Consider the following 19,768-nt stretch of genomic DNA (forward strand, 5'->3'; position numbering starts at 1 on the left):
TCTTCCCCAACCCCTATCCCGGACATTCTCCCTGACCCCATTCCCTGGACACTCTTTCCCCCTGCGCTTCCCCAGATACTCTCTCCCCAACTTCCCTGGACACTTGTCCCCCCGCCTTATTTCCCTGTTCACTCTCCACCCCCTTCCCCGGACACTCTCAGCCTCCCCATCTTCCCCGGACACTCACTGTACCACCCCTTCCCTGGACAGTCTCCATCTACTTCCAGTCTTCGCCTACCTCCCTTGTCTAGCCTTTGCTCCACCCTACATCCCCTCCACCCTTTCTCTATCTCCTGATTCCAGCCGCTGTGCAGCTTTTGCTACCGGAACCCGATATAAGTCAAGTCATGAGCAGTTCCCAAGAAGGCGAAAGCAGCATGTACTGACCTCAAAGTCATGGAAGAAGTAAAACTCGCCAGGTGCACATCATTTATACACAGTCATAAAAGTGAATGTTCTAATTTCTGAGTGGCCGGGAACTTAATTTGGCAGGGGAATTTAATTCCGACAAAGTTGCCTTTTAGTGAGCATGCATGACATGATACCTGCCTCCGCCTTTAACCCACCTTTAAAGCCCCAAGAACAAAATTCCAAAAGTTCAACCCAATGTTGGGAAACTGATTTTTGGCCTCATGCCAAAATAAGCTCCCTTTTCCGCCACGCTTCCCGCTGCTGGCAGGACCGGAAGATTCCGCCCACAGTATCATACAGCATGCATGAAGGCTGTTCAGTTCATTATTACTATGCCAGCTCTTTCAAAGAGCTGTCCAAATTAGCCTTACTTCCTTGCTCTTTCCTTGTAACCCTGCTTTCTCCTTTTTAACATATATATACGTCTCTTTCGAAAGATAATGTTGAATGTGCTGCCACCATTTTTTTGGATAACACATTCCAAGTCATAACAGCTTGTTGCATTAAAAAAATTCTCCTCCTCTCCAATTTGGTTCTGTTGCCAATTATCCTAAATCTGTGTTCTCCAAAAAAGAAACACTTTATTTGGAGCGCTGCAATTCCCAGTTTGAAGTGAAAAGGTACTTACTGTGATTTAGTCAAGGGTTGTGTCTGTCAAAAAAAGTTGACCGTGAGATTGCATGAGATAATATAATGCTCAAGCTAAATTTTAGATAGGAACACGAGGAGCCCATTCAGCCCCTCGAGTCTATTCTGTCATTCAATCGGATCAGCGATGTATACCTTAATTACTTATCTGTATTTCATATGTCTTGATACTCTTACCCAACCAGAAATGACAGGAAGCAAATCAGAGTCACATCAGCAGCATACTTAATTGAGGAGAGTGAATCAGTGTCACTTAAAATTATTTCGAGTTATCAACAGTCACAGATTGCAACTCTTTTGAGTACAATCACAGTTCTTGGTTTCCGGGAGTGGGACATGAACCCACAACCTTCTGATTCAAAGGCGAGGGTGCTATGGACTGAGCCACAGCTGAGTGTCACTTAAGTAGCACAGAGAACAGGAGGGAGTGAATTGGTGTCAGCTCAGCGGCACAGGGAAATGGAGGGAGAGAGAATCAGGGCACCTCAACAGAAACAGAGCAAGACAGAATCACTGTCACCTTGGCAGTGCAGTGATTGAAAGGACATGAGTCTGGGTGCTTCTGCAGTACAGGTAAGGGTAAGCAACAGGTCAAGGACATCTCTGCAGTGCTATCTAAAGATGTATTGTGTAGTTAAAACACAGATAGCACTGAATTCAGCTAGACTCATGCAAAGGTAAAATATACAATGACAAACATAAGCTCAAGTCTAGCTGGATTATTATCTATTAGCATTGTTTTTTCTTGAGGAAAATCAAAATTGATTGCTACAGCAAAGCATTTATATTAATCAGTATTGTTACTTTGCTGAATTTCCCTCCTATTGTTGTTATGGCAGGGAGAGATACTATTGCTAAGTTAAAATACCAAAGAAAGCAATTGATAAAGTGTCTCCCAGTAATGTCAACAAGAAAAATACAGATCTGACAGAGCTTGAGCAAAAATTTCAAACCCTCATCAACCAGTCCAATAACTTACTCTCTGAAAAAGATTGAGATGCGGTGTGAGACACACTTGCTGGTCGTTGAATTACTGCTTTGTTTTTTTCTTTATTGAGTTCTCCTTCCTTATTCTTTTTCTTCCCAATATCTTTTGATTCTGTTCTTTCTGAGAAAATACATTAAAAAGTTACTGAAAGCACATGCACATTTCCTTGTTCTGTTTACTAGGCTGTCGATCTTATTGTACACATGGACACATGGAGAGGCTGGGGATGAACTGAAAATGTGCCCTCAATAGTTGGCTGGCAGTGGGGTTGGAAGAGAGGCAAACAATCATTTTAAGAGTGACATAGGGCTGGTCCACCAACTGGATTTAAACCTGTTGCTACTTAGAGGAGGGGCAAAAGCAGCACTAGAGGAAGGAGTCAACCCGGAGCCAGACCGAAGAAACAAGCAACATGCCCTCTAAACAGAGATACAGAGCAGTTAGGATGGGTTTTTTGGGGTTAAAAAGAGGCTAGAGATCCACCAAGAATATGGTACACACTGTGGAGGGAAGTAGTTGTAACAGTGATCGCCACTTTCCTGAACTTCAGGACTCCTCTACAATACAGTAAGTTCAATAACCTCAACATAGCAGTCAAGTTAAGGTGTCTATTTCCCCTGAACCTTCTTCATACATGTGGCAGTCCTTCATTCATTGCACTCAAAGTTCTCTGGGATATTACTATGTATGCTGATCCTATTCTGCACCACCTGCGACCGACCAAATGTACCTCAAAGCATGTTATGCATGAGCAAGCCTCCAAAATTCACTACATCCATCCTTTCTTGCTTTCTGAACCAGTTATAACCTTAAATTTTAACTGAAGACTTTGCCCAGTGTTCACTGTAACACACATGTCTCCTCTCTCACAGGAGAAAGTTATCCATAATCACAGGGAAAAGCAGGCTGTGGGTAGCAATAAGTCCTCATTCAGAACAACTAGTGAGAACCTAGGGAGCCATGTAGCAAAATGCTTTTGGAGTGGGGACATCTAGGATAGTCAGTTGCAGCTGCAGGTTTGCATGGACCGTCTGTATCATTATGAGAAACGTGGCTGGGCACTTGCTAAAGTTATGGAGAGACATCATGATAGCTGCCAAATATCATATCATCTCTTCATTTTCTCCTAGCTTAAAGCAACTGAGGAGGCGGTGGGATGGGAAAGAGACAAATGACCTTGCACCTCTGCCCTGCCGACCACGTCCTCACACATTCACTCTTTCTCACTCACTCACCTACCCAGAGAAATCCATCCTAGGATTGTCGATTGTTTCAATTAAAGTTTTTACTGGCTAAGATAAGGACATAGTTGTGCCAGAAGATTCGGAATGGGGTTGGAGGGGTTGGGAGTGACAGGGTGGTGGTGGCAGTTGAAAATGGGGAGAAGACCTTTCAGCCTCCAATCTCTAGTGTCCTGTTCTGAAGAGGATACAAGATGAGGAGGTAGCACAGAGGCCAGCTTGACAGAATATAGCTTTGACAGAGTACTGAACTCAAAATTCCCTCACTCACTAAATTACCAAGTGTTTAAGGGTTGATTTCTTTCCAAAACCTAGTCAGGCATTGCATTTAGCATTTCACTTAATTTTAACATTTACTTGTAGTTTCTTTAAGTCTTAGTCAGTGGTAATGGTAGCTGGACAGTTGGATAATTAGGTGGCAAGTTGAACTGGTACCCTCGCCAGAAGGGCCTTGCATCGGTTGCTGGAATTCCAGCTAGTATAAATACAGGAGGTTTTTGCTAATGCACGGAGTAAGCAGCAAAGAGGCCAACTCAACAGAGTACAGCTTCGACAGAGTACTGAAGTTGGGAATTTGATGAGCGTGGGAATTTTAAGTGCAAGGGAAGAGGTCTTTTACAGAACAAGGAGTGGTCCAGGAGAAGGAGTGGCACAACGAGACCTGAGAGCTGAAGTCCAGAGGCCTTAATTATATAAGCAGGTAGGGGATTGATTAGTGAGTTTTAAAGCTTCTTTTTTCTCTCTAAACTTGGGCAGGAGTTTAAATTAGTACTGGAGAGGTATAGTATTGTACTAAATGTATAGCTTAACCAGTTAAATGACTTAATATAACTATAAATAATTATTGAGTGATATTTCTAAACTTGAAACCCTAATTAGTTAAAAAAAAATACAATAATGATTGGCAGGGCAGGTGATGTGCTGCAGCTGTGGCATCTGGGAGCTGGTGGACACCAGTGTGATTCACAGCAATCACTTCTGCATTAAGTGTCTGCAGTTCCAGGAACTTCAGCTCAAATTAAATAAACTAGAATCGAAACTCTGGACACTGCGATGCATCAAGGAGGGAGAAAGTTATCTAGACACTTTGTTCTGGGGGCAGTCACATCGCCTTAGGTTAGGTTATTTCAGATTTGGTCCATGGTCAGGAACAGGAGATATTGATTACAAGTGAGGCAGTTATAGGGAAGGTAGCCTGAGTCCTTGCAGGTTCAAGCCTGTGTGGATGAGAGCAGGGACTGCAGTGAGGATGAGCAAACTAACCACAGTTCTGAGGTACAATGGGTAAATCAAGTGGGGGGAGTAAAAAGGAATATGGTAGTAATAGGGGGGTCATAGTTAGGGGGATAGATACTGTTCTCTGCAATCGAAAGTGTGAATCCCGAAAGCTGTGTTGTCTGCCTGGTGCTAAGGTTAAGTACATCCCATTGGGGTTGGAGAGGATCTTAGAGTGGGAGGGGAAGGATCCAGTTGTTGTATCCATGTGGGTACAAACAACACAGGTAGGTCTAAGAAGAGGTTTTCCTAAGGGAGTATGCGAAGCTGCGGATAAATTAAAAAGCAGAACCACAAAGGCAACAAATCTTTGGATTACTACCTGAGCAAATTGGTTTGGTGTCAATAAGGTCAGAGAGTTAAATGCATAGCTCAAAGATTTGTGTGAGGCAATTGGGTCTTGATTCATGGGACACTGGCATCAGTACTGGGAAAAAAGCCCCACTGGGATGGCCCTCACTTGAACTGAGCTGGGACCCAATGTCCTGGTGAAAAGTATAACTAGGGCTGTAGAAAGCTTTAAAATAAATAGTGGTGGTGGTGATAGGGGGAGTAGGGGGCAGGGAGAGGAGTGGAGAAGGGTTCACTGAGGGGAAAAAAGGACAAGCCAATATTGTAGAGTAGCAATACAGGTAATGATAACCATAGTGTGACAAGAAAGGACAAAACATACAAATATAAAAATGCACAAGCAAGTCGGGTCAGAGTAGGAAAAGGGTGAAAAGACAGAATTAAAGGTTCTTTATCTGAATGCACATAGCATTCACAACAAGATGGATGAATTGATTGCACAAAAAAAGTATGATATGATAGCCATTACAAAGACATGGTTGCAAAGTGACTAAGGCTTGGAACTAACTATTTAATGGTATTTAACACTTCAGAACGTTGTGAAGAAAGGGAAAGGAAGTGGGGTAGCTCTGTTAATATAGGATAGGATTAGTACAGTAGTGAGACATGATCTTGACTTGGAAGATCGAAGTGTAGAATCAGTTTGGGTGGATATCAGAAATAGCAACAGAAATAAGTCACTGGTGAGAGCAGTTTATAGCCACCCGCACCCCAACCACCACACTCCCCCCACAACAGTAGCTACACTGCAGGACAGAGTATAAATCAAGAAGTAATGGGGCTTTGTCAGAAATGTACTACAATAATTGTGCGTGATTTTAATCTTCATATAGATTGGACGAATCAAATTGACAAAGGTAGTTTTGAGGATTAGTTCATAGAGCTTATGTAAGACAGTTTCTTATAACAATACATTCTGGAAACAACCAGGGAACAAGCTATTTTAGAGCTGGTAATGTGTAATGAGACAGAATTGATTTATGATCTCATAGTAAAGGATCCTCTAGGCAAGAGTGATCATAACATGATGGAATTTCACATTTAGTTTGAGGGTGAGAAACCTGGGTCTGAAACTAGTGTCTTAAACTTCAGCAAAGGCAATTACGAAGGTATGAAGGCACAGTTGGCTCCAGTGGACTGGGAAAATAGGTTAAAAGGTAAGACAGTAGATAAGCAATGGCAGGCATTTAAGGAGATATTACATAACTCTCAATAAGTTATATTCCATTGAGAAAGAAAGACTCTATGAGAGGGATATACAATCTGTGGCTAACTGAGGAAGTTTAAGACAGTACTACATTGAAAGAAAAGGCATATAATGTTACGAAGATTAGTGATGGACCAGAATATTGGAAACATTTTAGAAACCAGCAAAGGATGACTAAAAATAAAGATGGACATATCCGAATATGAAAGTAAACTAGCAAGAAATATGAAAACAGAAAGTAAGAGCTGTTCAGTGTATAAAAAGGAATACAGCAGTTAAAGGAAACATTGGTCTCTTAGAATGAAACTGGGGAATTAATAATGGGAATCAAGTAGTGGCAGAGACTTTGAACAAGTATTTTGTATCTTTCTTCACAGCAGAAGGCACAAAAAGCATCCCAAGAATGGTAAAAAATCAAGGGGCCAAAGGAACCTAAAAATAATTGCTATCACTATAGAAAAAGTACTAAGAAAGCTAGCATAATTAAAGGTTGACAAGTTCGCTGGACCTGATGGCCGGCATGCTAGAGCCTTAAAAGAAGTGGCGACTGTGATATTGGATGAATTGGTTGTAATCTTCCAAAATTCCCTAGGCTGGAATTTTACGGCCTCGTCGTGGAGGGGTCAGGGCTGCAAAATGTGGTGAGACGTTCTAAACTCCATTTACTTCGACGGGACCATAAAATCCTGTTGGTGTAAAATTTCACCCCTAGATTTTGGAAAGGTCCCAGTGCATTGAAAAACTGCAAATGTCACACCTCTATTCAAGAAAGTAGGGAGACAGAAGGCAGAAAACTATAGGCCAGTTAGCCTAACTTCTGTCATTGGGAAACTGCTAAAATTCATTATTAAGGAAGCAATAGTAGGAAAATTAGAAAGTCATTACACAATCAAGCAAATTCAACATGGCTTTGTGAATGGGAAATTGTGTTTGTCAAATTTATTAAAGTTCTTTGAGGATATAATGAGCAGGGTGGATAAAGGAGAACCAGTAGATGTTGTATATTTAGATTTTGCAAGGGCATTCAATAAGGTGTCACATAAATGGTTACTATACAAGATAAGAGCTCGTGGTATTGAAAGTCATATATTAGCACGGATAAAGGATTGGCTGACTAACAGGAAAAGAAGATTTGGGATAAATGGACCATTTTCTGGTTGGCAAGCTGTAACTAGTGGAGTGCCACAGGGATCAGTACTGGCACCTTAACTGTTTATGATTTACAATAATGACTTGGATGAAGGGACCAAGTATATTGTAGCCAAATTTTGCTGACAATACAAAGATAGGTAGGAAAGCAAGTTGTGAAGAGGCCACAAAGAATCTGAAAATGGATATTTATAGGTTAAGTGAATGGGCAAAGAACTGGCAGATGGAGTATAATGTGGGAAAATGTGAGGTTGTCCCTTTAGGTAGGAAGAACAGAAAAGCAGAATTTTGGCCTGGATCTTCTGCAAAGCGGCAATCATCATCGGATTGTCACTCTGCTTGAACTTTTCAATGCTCTGATGGTACTCCGCATTTCTGGCCGGGTCTTCCGAGCTTGGCTTCTATGTGGAACGTACAGTCCGATGAAGAACTCCATTGCAGCACTGTAGCATCGGGGGAAGACAAGCAACACCCCCTTTTTATGTCACCAGCTGAAGTAAGGTAAGTTTAAATGTCCAGTGTGAATGTTAGCGAATGGGTGAATGGATGGATGTTAGTGAATGGGTGGGTGGATGGATGAGTGAATGGACAGGATAGTGGGGTGGGTGAGGTAAATGGGTAGGGTGGCAGGTCAGTAAGGTGGTAGGTGGGGTAGTCAGGTTAGGAATGGTAGGGGCTAGTCAGGTGCTCAGGGGTTAGCATAGCTGGGAGGGGGCTTGTTCATGGGGTCAAGGCGGATAGTCGGGATGGAGCAGGGGGGAAGTCAGGTCAGATCAGGGGGATAGTCAAGGGGTCAGGAGGGGTAGTCGAGGTGTCGGGGGGTGGTGGTCAGTTTGAGTGATTCAGGGGGGGTTCAGTTCTATAATTACCCAGGTGTTAGACTCGGATTTTTCTGTCTAACATTTCCTGGGCAATTATCCAGGTAAGTACTGTGGAAATGTCTAAACTCTCTGACTCTAACTCAGAGTCTAGCTCTAACATGGGGAATAGGGAATTGTCCCCTGGGAGTTCAAATTTCCCTGACAATTCTCATGGAGGTCAGTGCGTCAGGGCTTCTACAGTGTTCCGATGTGCCTCTTGGTTCACACGTCCAGTTTTCGACAATTTGGAGACTGGAAGAACTGGGCCATAATTTAAATGGAGAAGGATTGCAGAACTCGGCAATACTAGGTGATTTGGGTGTCCTTGTACAGGAATCACAAAAAATTAACATGCAGGTACATCAAGTAATAGGAAGGTAAATGGAATGTTGGCTTCTATTGCAAGGGAGATGGAGTATAAAAGTAGTGAAGCCTTGCTACAACTGTACAAGGCATTGGTGAGATCACATTTAGAATACTGTGTACAATTTTACTTCCCTTATTTAAGGAGGGTATATTTGCATTAGAGGCAGTTCAGAGAAAGTTCATGAGATTGATTCCTCGGGTGAAGGGGTTGTCTTATGAGGAAAGCTTGGACATGTTGGACCTATACTCATTGGAGTTTAGAAGAATGAGAGGTAATCTCATTGTAACATATTGCCGGTGCATATCTGATGGGCTGATTGGCTTTGTTCTGTGCTGTAAAAATTCTGTGATTTGGTAATTATGATAAGGATTGTGAGGGGGCTTGGCAGGGTAGTTGCTGAGAGGCTGTTTCTCCTCATGTTATTATCTAAGGAAAGATATCCTGGCATTGGAGGCAGTCCAGAGAAGGTTCACCAGGTTGATCCCGGTTATGGAGGGATTTTCTTATGAGGAGAGGTTGAGTAGGTTGGGCCTGTACTCATTGGAGTTTAGAAGAATGAGAGGCGACCTTATTGAAACATATAAGGTTCTTAGGGGGCTTGACAGGGTAGATGCTGAGAGATTGTTTCCCCTTGTGGGAGAGTCTAGGACCAGAGGGCATAATCTCAGAGTAAGGGGGTCGCCTATTTAAAACAGATGAGGAGGAATTTCTTCTCTCAGAGGTTAGTGAATCTGTGGAATTCTTTATCACAGAGGGCTGTAGAAGCTGGGTCGTTAAGTATATTCAAGGTGGAGATAGGCGGATTTTTAATCAGTAAGGGAAGCAAGAGTTATGGGGAATAGGCAGGAAAGTGGAGTTGAGAATTATCAGATCAACAATGATCTCATTGAATGGCGGAGCAGACTCGATGGGCTGAATGGCCTACTTTTGCTCCTACGTCTTATGGTCTTATGTTGAATCTAGAACTAGGAGGCACAGTTTCAAAATAAAGAGTTTCCTATTTAAGACGGAGATAAGGAGGAATTTATTCCCTCAGAAGGTTGTTAATCTTTGGAATTCTCTCCCCCAGACAGTAGTGGAGCCTGGGTCATTGAATATATTGAAGACTGAGTTAGACTATTTTTGATCTTCAAGGGAATCAAGGTTTACAGGGACAGACAGGAAAGTGAAGTTGGGGCCACAATCTGATCAGCCATGATCCTATTGAATGTTGGAGCAGGCTCGAGTGGCCAAATGGCCTACTCCTGCTCCTATTTCTGATGTTCTTATGAGTGTCACATTCACATGGAGGCACTGAGGACCATCTCAGGGGGCCTGTGACTGGTGGCAGGGCTCATGGTGGTCCAATACTATTCCTAATTCCAACAGCAGAGAAGACTTGGCACAATACAGCACTATCTGGAGTAAATCATGGCACAACAGACACCCACCTGCAAAAAAAACCTATCCAGACTCATTGATACATCCAGTGTAAATTATTTGACCATTGGCCTTAATGTGCTGGAGATTGGCGAGAATGGCACACCTAATGGCTTCTAAGAGCTATGGGGCTCCATGTCCCAAGATCTACACCATCAGATATTCCCTTCCACCGATCAGCGTATAGTCAGATCCAGGACACAACACAAGCGTTATGGCTACAGTCCGCTTTCATGATCCCATTCTCTCTCCTAATTACAGCTCATATGATCTTGACAGCCAACCATGCCACCTCAGATGCCTACTCAGTTAAGCATCAGGATACATGCAATCTTTGTTCCGAGTGGATTGTGATATCACAACTTAGTCAGGTACCACTGGTATCCCTGCCCCTGAGATGTCACCCTGATGAAGCAGCAGCATAGATTTAAGGCCAGGGCAAAGGAGTACTTGGAATAGACAAGAGAGTAATCAGCATTCTGTAAATATATATGTGCACAGTACAAATACTTTGTGATGTTAAATCCAGTTTTTTGAGGTAACTCTGTTCTATGCATTTTTTGTGTTTAAGAGGATGGTTGGAGGTCACTTTGCAACTGGGGACAGTTCCTTGTTGTCTTCTTCCTAAATCTTATAATCTCCCTAAGCAGATATCTTTTGAAAGGTCATCAAGGGAAATTACTCAGCAGGTCAGGCAGCTTGGTTAGAACTGAAAAAGTTAGTGATGTAACAATTGTTAAGCAAGTAAGAAGCAGGAAAAGAGGACAGGGGGTATCAAGGATTGACATGGCCTCCAGACTCTGGTGGAAGGAGTCTCCTAATTGGTCATCTTCTCCTTAGTGTAGCCTTAACCCGCTTGCCTCTCACATTTCCTCTTTCCTCTACTCTGCCTCCAATATAAGGAATTGCATGGGATACAACTCACAGTCAGTCCCAGGGAGAGGGCTCCACAACAGAAGGGTGCGCTGGAGGATAAAGTTCCAGTAACTGAACTGTTTTTTGTGCCTGCTTGGACACAGACTTCACATTCACTGAACTTAAGGCAGGTAAAAAGGAGCTAGAAAATCCCCACACTAGTTAAAATTTAAATCTAAGGAAGGCTATGAGCATAAGATAAAACTGCAAATTCACTCAACACACTTCCCATCAAGCTCCCCTACCAGAAAAAATAACTTGCCTGAGGAATATTGTTACAGAAATATGTTTCTGTGTATGTGTGTGTGTGCATGTGTGGGAGCACAGAATTAAAAGTACAAATATTAAAACTATGAATGTACAACCATTAAAAAGTATGAAAGTACAAACACTAAAAGTATGAAAGTACAAAAAGTAACTTGAAGTGAACAACAATCTGCATTTATATAATACTTTTAACATGGCAAAACCATTGCAAGGCACTTCACAGAAGCATAATCAGATAAAATTTGACACCAAGCCAAATACAGGATGAAAGCACTAATGGTAAAGCAAGAAAAAATGGGGATGCAGAAGAGGCCAGAATTGGAGGAGCGCAGAGATCTGGGTGGGGAGATGGGAGATGGAAGTTGGAATTCTTAAGACTGGAGAAGGTTACAGGGATACATAGTGGTGATACCAAGGGCTGGGTTTTATGGGGCACCACTGTCCCTGCTTGTCCCCTGGCCTAAAAAGTTGGGAGGAGTCCACCCACTATCCAATGGATGCCCCTCAGCAATATAATGCTGGGAGCAGCGTTAATTGCCTTAAAGGGAGGCTTCTGCCCCTATCTCAGGAGGAAGTCCTGCCTTAGAGTGCTGCTAGCCAATCAGATGACCGGCAGCTCTGTAGTTACAGCAGCACCAGGTTCGAATGGCGTTCACTGCTGGGGCTACAGGCAGTTCCAAAGAAGAGGAGCTGATGGAGCCTGGACTGACAGGTAAGTCCGGGGTATTGCCGGGGCCAGGCCAGCAGGCCCTGTCGAGGGGTGGAGGGGTGGGGCCAGGTTTAAGAGACCAGTGGGAGAGGGTAATGGGGGAAGTATGACCTGGGGTGGGGTGGGTGTTCTGATGAACCCAGGGGACTCATAATGGAGGTAGCCTTTCCCCCTTGCCTGACACCGGCCCAACAGCTAAAGCTGCGGGACTCTCTGCTTGTCATGGCCCTCCCCCACTGCAGGTAAAATAGAAATGGGGGCAAGATGAGACCAGTAATTGGCCACTTAAGGGTCTGAATAGGTCCAAAGGCTAGCAGGCTGCCCAATGCCTCCAACGTTTCCCATAAAATTTGAGACGGATTGGTGGTGCGTAGGCTATGCGCTGCAATTTGCAAGCTCTCCCGCTGCCTTCAAACCCGCCTGCAAGCGAGCATAAAATCTAGCCCAGTGAACATAAGAAGTAGGAGCAGGTGTAGGCCATTCAGCTGCTAAAGCCTGCCCTGCAATTCAATAAGATCATGGCTGATCTGCCCCAGGCCTCAACTCCTCTTTCGTGCCAGCTCCTCATAGCCCTCAACTCCCCGATATTTCAAAAATCTATCTACCTCCTCTATAAATACTTTCAGTGATCTAGCCTCCACAACCCTCTGAGGTAGAGAATTCCAGACATTGACTACCCTCTGAGAGAAGAAATTCCTTTCCATCTCAGTTTTAAATGAGTGTCCCTTTATTCTGTAACTATGTCCCCTAGTTCCAGATTCCCCCACTAGTGGAAACACCTTCTCAACATCTACCCTGTCAATCTCCCTCAGGATCTTGTACGTTTCAATAAGGTCACGCCTCATTCTTCTAAACTCTAATGAATAAAGGCCTAATCTGTTTAGCCTTTCTTGATAAGTCAACCCCTTTATCCCAGGAATCAGCCTAGTGAATCTCTTTTCAACTGCCTCCAATGCCAGTATATCCTTTCTTAAATACGGGGACCAAAACTATACACAGTACTCCAGGTGTGGCCTCACCAACACCCTGTACGGTTGTAACAAGGCTTCCTTATTTTCAAACTCCAACCCCCTAGCAATACAGGCCAAAATTCCATTTGCCTTCTTAATTACTTGCTGCACCTGCATGCTAACTTTTTGTGTTTCATGCACAAGAACACCCAGATCCCTCTGTGCTGCACTTTTTTGGAGTCTCTCTCTATTTAAATAATACTCTGCCTTTTGATTCTTCCTATTAAAGTGCACAACCTCACACTTTCCTACATTAAACTCCATCTGCCAAGTTTTTGCCCACTCACAACTTATCTATATCCCCTTTTATGATTCTTTATGTCCTCATCACAACATGCCCTCCCACCTATTTTTGTATTGTCAGCAAATTTGGATACATTACACTTTGCCCCCTCCTCCAAGTCTTAATATAGATAGTAAATAATTGAGGCCCTAGAAATGGTCCTTGTGGCACTCCGCTAGTTACGTCTTTCCAACCTGAAAAAGATCCATTAATCCTGACTCTCTGTCTTCTGTGTGTTAACCAACCCTCAGTCCATGCTAATATATTACCCCCAATACCATGGGCTCCTATCTAATGCAATAACCTTTTATGTGGCACCTTATCGAATGCCTTCTGGAAATCCAAATCCAAATACCCTTTATCAACTCTGCTTGTTATATCCTCAAAGAACTCTAGCAAATTTGTCAAATATGATTTCCCTTTCACAAAACTATGTTGACTCTGCTTGTTATATCCTCAAAGTTAACTATGTTGGCTCTGTTTGATTGCGTTAAGCTTTTCTAAATGTCCTGCTATTTCTTCCTTAATAATGGACTCTAGCATTTTCCCAATGACAGATGTTAGGCTGACTGGTTTATAGTTTCCTGATTTTTGTTTCCCTCCCTTCTTGAACAGGGGCGTCACATTAGCAGTTTTCCAATCCGCTGGGACCCTCCCAGAGTCCAGTGAGTTCTGGAATATTTCAACCAATGCCTCCACTATCTCTGCCGCAACTTTCTTTAAAACCCTTGGATGCAGGCCATCAGGTCCTGGCGACTTGTCAGTCTTTAGTCCCATTAGTTTGTCAAATACTTTGTCCCTCATGATAGAGACTGTTACAAGATCTTTCCTCCCATTAGCTCCTTGCTTATCTGACATCTTTGGGATATTTATAGTCTCCTCCACTGTGAAGACCAATGTAAAATATTGCTTTAAATTATCTGCCATTTCCCTGACCCCCGTTATCAAATCTCCATCGCATCCTCCAAGGATCCCATGTTCACTTTGGCCACTCTCTTTTTATATACCTGAACCTCTTGCTGTTTGTTTTTATATTTCTTGCCAATTTATTTTCATAATCAATTTTCTCCATCTTTATTAGCTTTTTCGTCATCCGCTGGTGGTTACTAAAAAAAATCCCAATCCTCTGGCCTACCACTAGTTTTTGTCGCTTTGTATGCTTTAGTTTTTGATTAGATACTCCCCTTGACCACCTTTGTTAGCCACGGGTGATTCATCCTTCTCATTGAGTCTTTCTTTTTGACCGAGATAAATTTTTGCTGAGCGTTATGAAATATCTGCTTAAATGTCTGCCATTGCTCATCCACTGACCTTACAGCACTGCTTTAGACAACTCTTCTTTCATACCTCTGTTGCCCTTATTTAAGTTGAGGACACTGTTTTGAGACCCGAGTTACTTGCCCTCGAACTGAATTTGAAATTCTACAATGTTGTGATTGCTAACCCCTAGAGGATCCTTAACTACTCTCTTATTAATCCCACCTCATTACACATTACTAGATCTAAAATAGCCTGTTCCAGGGTAGATTCTGCAACTAAGAAACAATCCCTAATGCACTCTACAAATTCGTCTTCCATGTTACCCCAGTCAAACTTATTTTCCCAGTCAATATGCAGATTAAAATCACCCATGACAATTGTAGTGCCCTTCTTACACACCACCATTATTTCCAAATTTATAATTTGTCCTACAGTGAGGCAACTCTTCGGGGGCCTATAGACGGCTGCCACCCGTAACTTCTTCCCCTTGCTATTCCTTATTCCCACCAAAACTGATTCCACATCACAATCTATTGCACCTATATTACTACTCACCACTGCATTGATACCTTCCTTTATTAACAAAGCTACCCTACCTCCTTTTCCTTTTTGCCTATTTTTGCAAAATGTTGAATACCCTTGAATATTGTGTTCCCAGCCTTGGTCACCCAGCAACCACGTCTCTGTAATAGCCATCAAGTCATATTCATTTCTTTCTATTTGTACCATCAACTCATCTAGTTACAAATGCTGCGTGCATTCAGATAAAGAACCTTATGCTTTGACTTTTTACCATTATTACTCATTCTGGTTCTAATTTCTGCTGCACTCTTCTGCTTATATTTTCTGCCTCTTCCTGTCACACTTTGATTATCATTTGCCGCTTCACTACCCTGCACCTCTGCTCTCTTTTTTGATTTTTTAAACTTCCCTTCAATTGAACCAGTAATTAATTTTAAAGTCCTATCTACAACCCTAGTTATACAATTCGCCAGGACACTGGTCCCAGCATGGTTCAAATGAAGCCCGTCCATATGGAACAGCTCTCTCCTTCCCCAATACTGGTGGAGGGATTTGAACACAAGGGCGAGAATTTTAAAAACAAGATGCTGCTGCACCAGGAACCAAATCCATGTCAGTGAGCATAAGGAGTGAATGGTGAATGGCATTTGAAGCAAGTTAAGATACAAACAGCAGAGATTTGGAAGAGCTCAAGTTTAAGGAGGGTACAAGGTGGGAGGTCAGCCAGGAAGGAATTGCAATAGTTGAGTCTAGAGGTAACAAAGCACGAATGAGGGTTTCAGCAGCAGAGGGGCTGTGGCAGGTGTGGAGGCAGGCAATATCACAGGGGTAAAATTAAGCAGTTTTGGTGATGGAGAACATATGAGGTTGGGAAATCAATTTGGGCGGCAACTTAATTTTGCAAAGAAATACAATGGTTGTACCTTTGACAACTTTCTCAACCGGTTTGGTGCTGACACTATCCACCACTTCTCCATTCTCCTTTGTAGTTTTTTCTATTGATTCTGCTGAAGGCACTTTGGTTATAACATGTTCTTCATCTGCAAAACTGAACTCTGGCAGCATAGTCTTCAGAAAGGGCCAGACTCTTTCAGACTGCTCAGATCTGGAAGAAATTTGCAAAAGATTGTACACTTTGGGAACACATCAAGAAGAATTGCTCCATACTGGTAGGTGTGCACGTGTTAAAATACAAAGGTATAAAAATCTTGCCTACATTTTTCAAGCAGCAACACAGACAGAAGAGCTAATTCTGAAGAAAATGAGACACTCACCAAGATATTTTCAGTTACGCTGCCAAACCTGTACATACAGAGACATCCCACTAAAATATCAGCACAATAGTCACCAGCACGCTATCAGGTTTGACAGTAGTCCTTTATGCTTCATCGTTTTGTAATCCTGCAATAACTGATATTTCTAGTCATAAAGATAATAGTCATCCCACATAAAGTTTTGGGGGATCAGCAAGGTGTCTAACACATTGAAATCTATCCTTGTGCTTAAGAGTTTCCAACTTAAGCAACTGAGAAAATAACATGGTAGAAGGTACCTGAAATGGTATTTACAGTGGATCAATAACTTTGTATTTACATAGCACCTAAAAAGAAAAAATAATTTAAAAAAAAAAAATTTTTTAAATGTAAATTAAAAACTAGTTGCCCATTCTAATCCCACCACAAAATGTCCTAAGGTGCTTCACAGGTGCATTATCAAACAAAATTTGGCAATGAGTACATGATGAAGTATTAAGATAGGTGACACAAAGCTTGGTTAAATGGTAGGCTTCAAGGAAAGTCTTAAAGGGAGGGCACGAAGTAGAAGCAGACAGTATTAGGGAAGGAATTCTAAAGCTTAGGGCCTAGGTATGGTTGAAAGCACAGCAGCCAATAATAGAGCAAGTAAAATCAGGGATAAGTGGGAGGCCAGAGTTGGAGGAGCACAGAGATCTCACAGATCTGTAGAAATGAAAAAAGTTACATGGAAGTTACATGGAGAAGGTACTGCTGATGTTTAACCTGGTAGTGTATTGTGCAGTGTGGATCACAGAGTGATCCCAGAACAGAATGCTTCGTAAACTGAATGCTAAATTCCAGAATTTGGTGCAAGTCGGAATTTGTGTAGAGGAGGAAGGAAGTGCTGCTTTTTATTGTTTTTGTTTTACCTCCAGTAGCTAACAATATTTTGTTTTATCCTTAAGTTAGGAAACTGTAACTTGCTATTATTTTACATTACTAAATAAGTAACTAATTAACTAACCAAATACATAAATAAGGTTAGATAAATGTGGCAGGACAGGTGGTGTCATAATTGTAGAAGTTGGGGTTTTGTGGAGAGCACTGGACAACCAAGTCTGCAGTAAATACCTACTGCAGCCCCAATGGGTTATGGTGGACTAGACAGAAGTGCTGCCCAGCCAATACTTCAAAGAGGGAAACAGGACCTGTGCCCAGAGCAACAGCACAAGCACCATTGCTTTATAATGTTTTAAAAACAGACTGGTTGGTGTACAGAAATATCTACACCTTGAAGAACTTTGGCACAGGGTTGTTGAGCTGCAGTCCGAACTGCAGACATTGCGGAGAATTGGTGGGGTAGCTATTTGGACACTTAGTTCCAGGAGGTAGTTACACCCTTTGGGTTAAGTAGAACTTTAGCGATGGTCAATGGTCAGGAACAGAAGGGAGTGACAATGAGTCAGAGAGGTATGGGCATCCAGGACATAGTGATGAAAGACCGTTAGCCCTTGACTTTAACTAACAGGAATGAGAACAAAAACCGCAAGGTGAATGGGAAAACTGATCATAGCATCACAGTGCAGAAAGTCATTCAAGTGGAGGGAGTTAAAAGTAGTAGTGTTAGGAAACAGTATAAGCAGGGGAAAAGATACTGTTCCTGCAGCCGTGACTGGCATTTCTGAAGGTCGTGTTATCTGCCTGGCGCCAGGGTTCAAGGCATCTCTATATGGTTGGAGAAAGGGGAGGGTTCCATTGTCGTGGTCTACTTAGGAACCAACAACATAGGTAGAACTAAGAGTGGGGTTCTGTGGAGGGAGCTTGAGGAACTGGATTCTAAGTTAATAAGCAAGACATCAAGGGTAATAATTTCTGGATTGCAACCTCAGCCATGCACAAATTGGCATAGGGTCAAGCAGATTAGAGAGTTTTAGAAACAAAAAAACGTGCCAAAATGTCGATTTAAAAACATAGAATATAGGAGTAAACTAACCTGCAATATGAAAAAGAGATTTTAAAAAAAGCTTTTGTAAGTATAGATGAAAGAGGGGAATAGCTAAAGTAAACAATGGTCCCTTAGAGGCAAAGACTGAAGAAATTATCATGAGGAATGAGGAAATGGCAGAGACATTGAACAAATATTTTGTGTCTATCTTCATAGTAGGAGTCACAAATTACATTCCAGAAATAGAGGGTGACTAAAGGTCTAATAAGAATGAGGAAGTAATTAACATCAGCAGGGAAAAAGTATTAGAGAAATTTAAGGGACTAAAAGCCGACAAATCCCCTTGACCTTACAGCCCCACATCTTCAGGTTCTAAAAGAGGTAGTTGCAGAGATAATGGATGCATCACTTATGGTTTTCCAAAATTCCCTACATTCTAGAATGGTCTCAGCAAATTGAAAGTTGGCAAACATAACACTACTATTCAAGAAAGGGCCAAGAGGGAAAACAGGGAACTAAAGGCCAGTTAGCCAGACATCAGGAAAATGCTGGTATCTATTATTAAGAAAGTTTCAACAATCCACTGAGAGAACCATAGTATTGATCAGACTGAGCCAACATGGCTTTACAAAGGAAATTTGTATCTGACAAATTTATGAGAGGTTTATTGAGCATATGTCTAATAGCATGTCTAGGCAAACGGGGGTGCAGTTGAGCTAACTGAGTGAAGACTTGGAGTTTGGTGAGAGGGGAGTTTTAAGTGTTAATTTTGTTCTTAAATTTTGCTCTTACAATCTAATCTAGTCTGTAATGAGCAGTAACCGGAAAATACTATGTAAGAAGGCTCAGTTCTTTGTTTGTTGCAGTTTGGGCAGGGTAAACTCACTCTCAGCTGTATGGGCTGAGTAGTTAATTAGCTAACTGGTTGAATCTGGTTACTGTAGCTCCAGTTCAGTTTACTATAAATTCAGGGTTCTTTAGAGAGTTTGGTGAGGGGGGAGTTTGGGAAAGAATGTGTTTGTTTCCTTTTTTTCTATCTTTCTCACCCCATAGAAATTGGTTGTTGCTCTACTACAGGGAAAGGATGAGCTGTTTGATGAGTATCTGGTAAGTCAGTAAGTTCTATTCTATCCCTAAGGTTTAAAAAAGTGCACAAATTGGTGGTAAAGTTAAAATATATAAGAAAGCAACATAAGTAAGTGATTAATATAATTAAGTAATTATTTAAAACACATTAAGGATGGTAGGACAGGTGATATGTCAAGGCTGCAGCATGTAGGAGCTCCTGGGTAACACTGTGATCCAGGGCAAACTTGTCTGCAGTAAGTGTTTGTGGCTTGAGGAACTTCGGCTCAGAGTCATTGAACAGGAGGCTGAGCTGCAGACTCTGCGACACATCAGGGAAGGGGAAAGTTACCTGGATGCTTTATACCAGGAAGCAGTCACTGCTTAGGATAGGGTCTGCTGATTTGGTCAGTGGCCAGGGACAGGAGGGTGTGACTGTGAGTGAGGCAGGTAAGGGGACCCAGAGGGCAGGAGTATGAGCCTCTGCAATTGTCCAATAGATTTGAGGTTCTCTCAGCTTGCTTGGATGAGAGCAGGGGCTGCAGGGTGGATAAACAAACTGACCATGGCACTGTGGTACAGGAAGACATCCAAGTAGGGGGAGCAAAAAAAGGAATGTAGTGGTAGTAGGGGACAGTAAA

The 19,768-nt window shown here is 42.3% G+C and overlaps 1 protein-coding gene across 1 annotated transcript in view; it reads right to left on the reverse strand.

Moving 5' to 3' along the window:
- Positions 1-19,768, reverse strand: part of LOC144690022 (androglobin-like) — a 162,919-nt gene that overhangs the window by 35,597 nt on the left and 107,554 nt on the right. The window contains exons 8-9 of the mRNA XM_078557553.1: positions 15,806-15,987; positions 2,039-2,167 (exon numbers count right to left, since the gene is read on the reverse strand). Coding sequence (XP_078413679.1) covers positions 2,039-2,167; positions 15,806-15,987 — 311 coding nt within the window. The remainder of the gene's footprint in view (positions 1-2,038; positions 2,168-15,805; positions 15,988-19,768) is intronic.

This window comes from Cetorhinus maximus, chromosome 14, assembly GCF_964194155.1.
Source record: "Cetorhinus maximus chromosome 14, sCetMax3.hap1.1, whole genome shotgun sequence".
In the NCBI taxonomy this organism is placed as follows: Eukaryota; Metazoa; Chordata; class Chondrichthyes; order Lamniformes; family Cetorhinidae; genus Cetorhinus; species Cetorhinus maximus.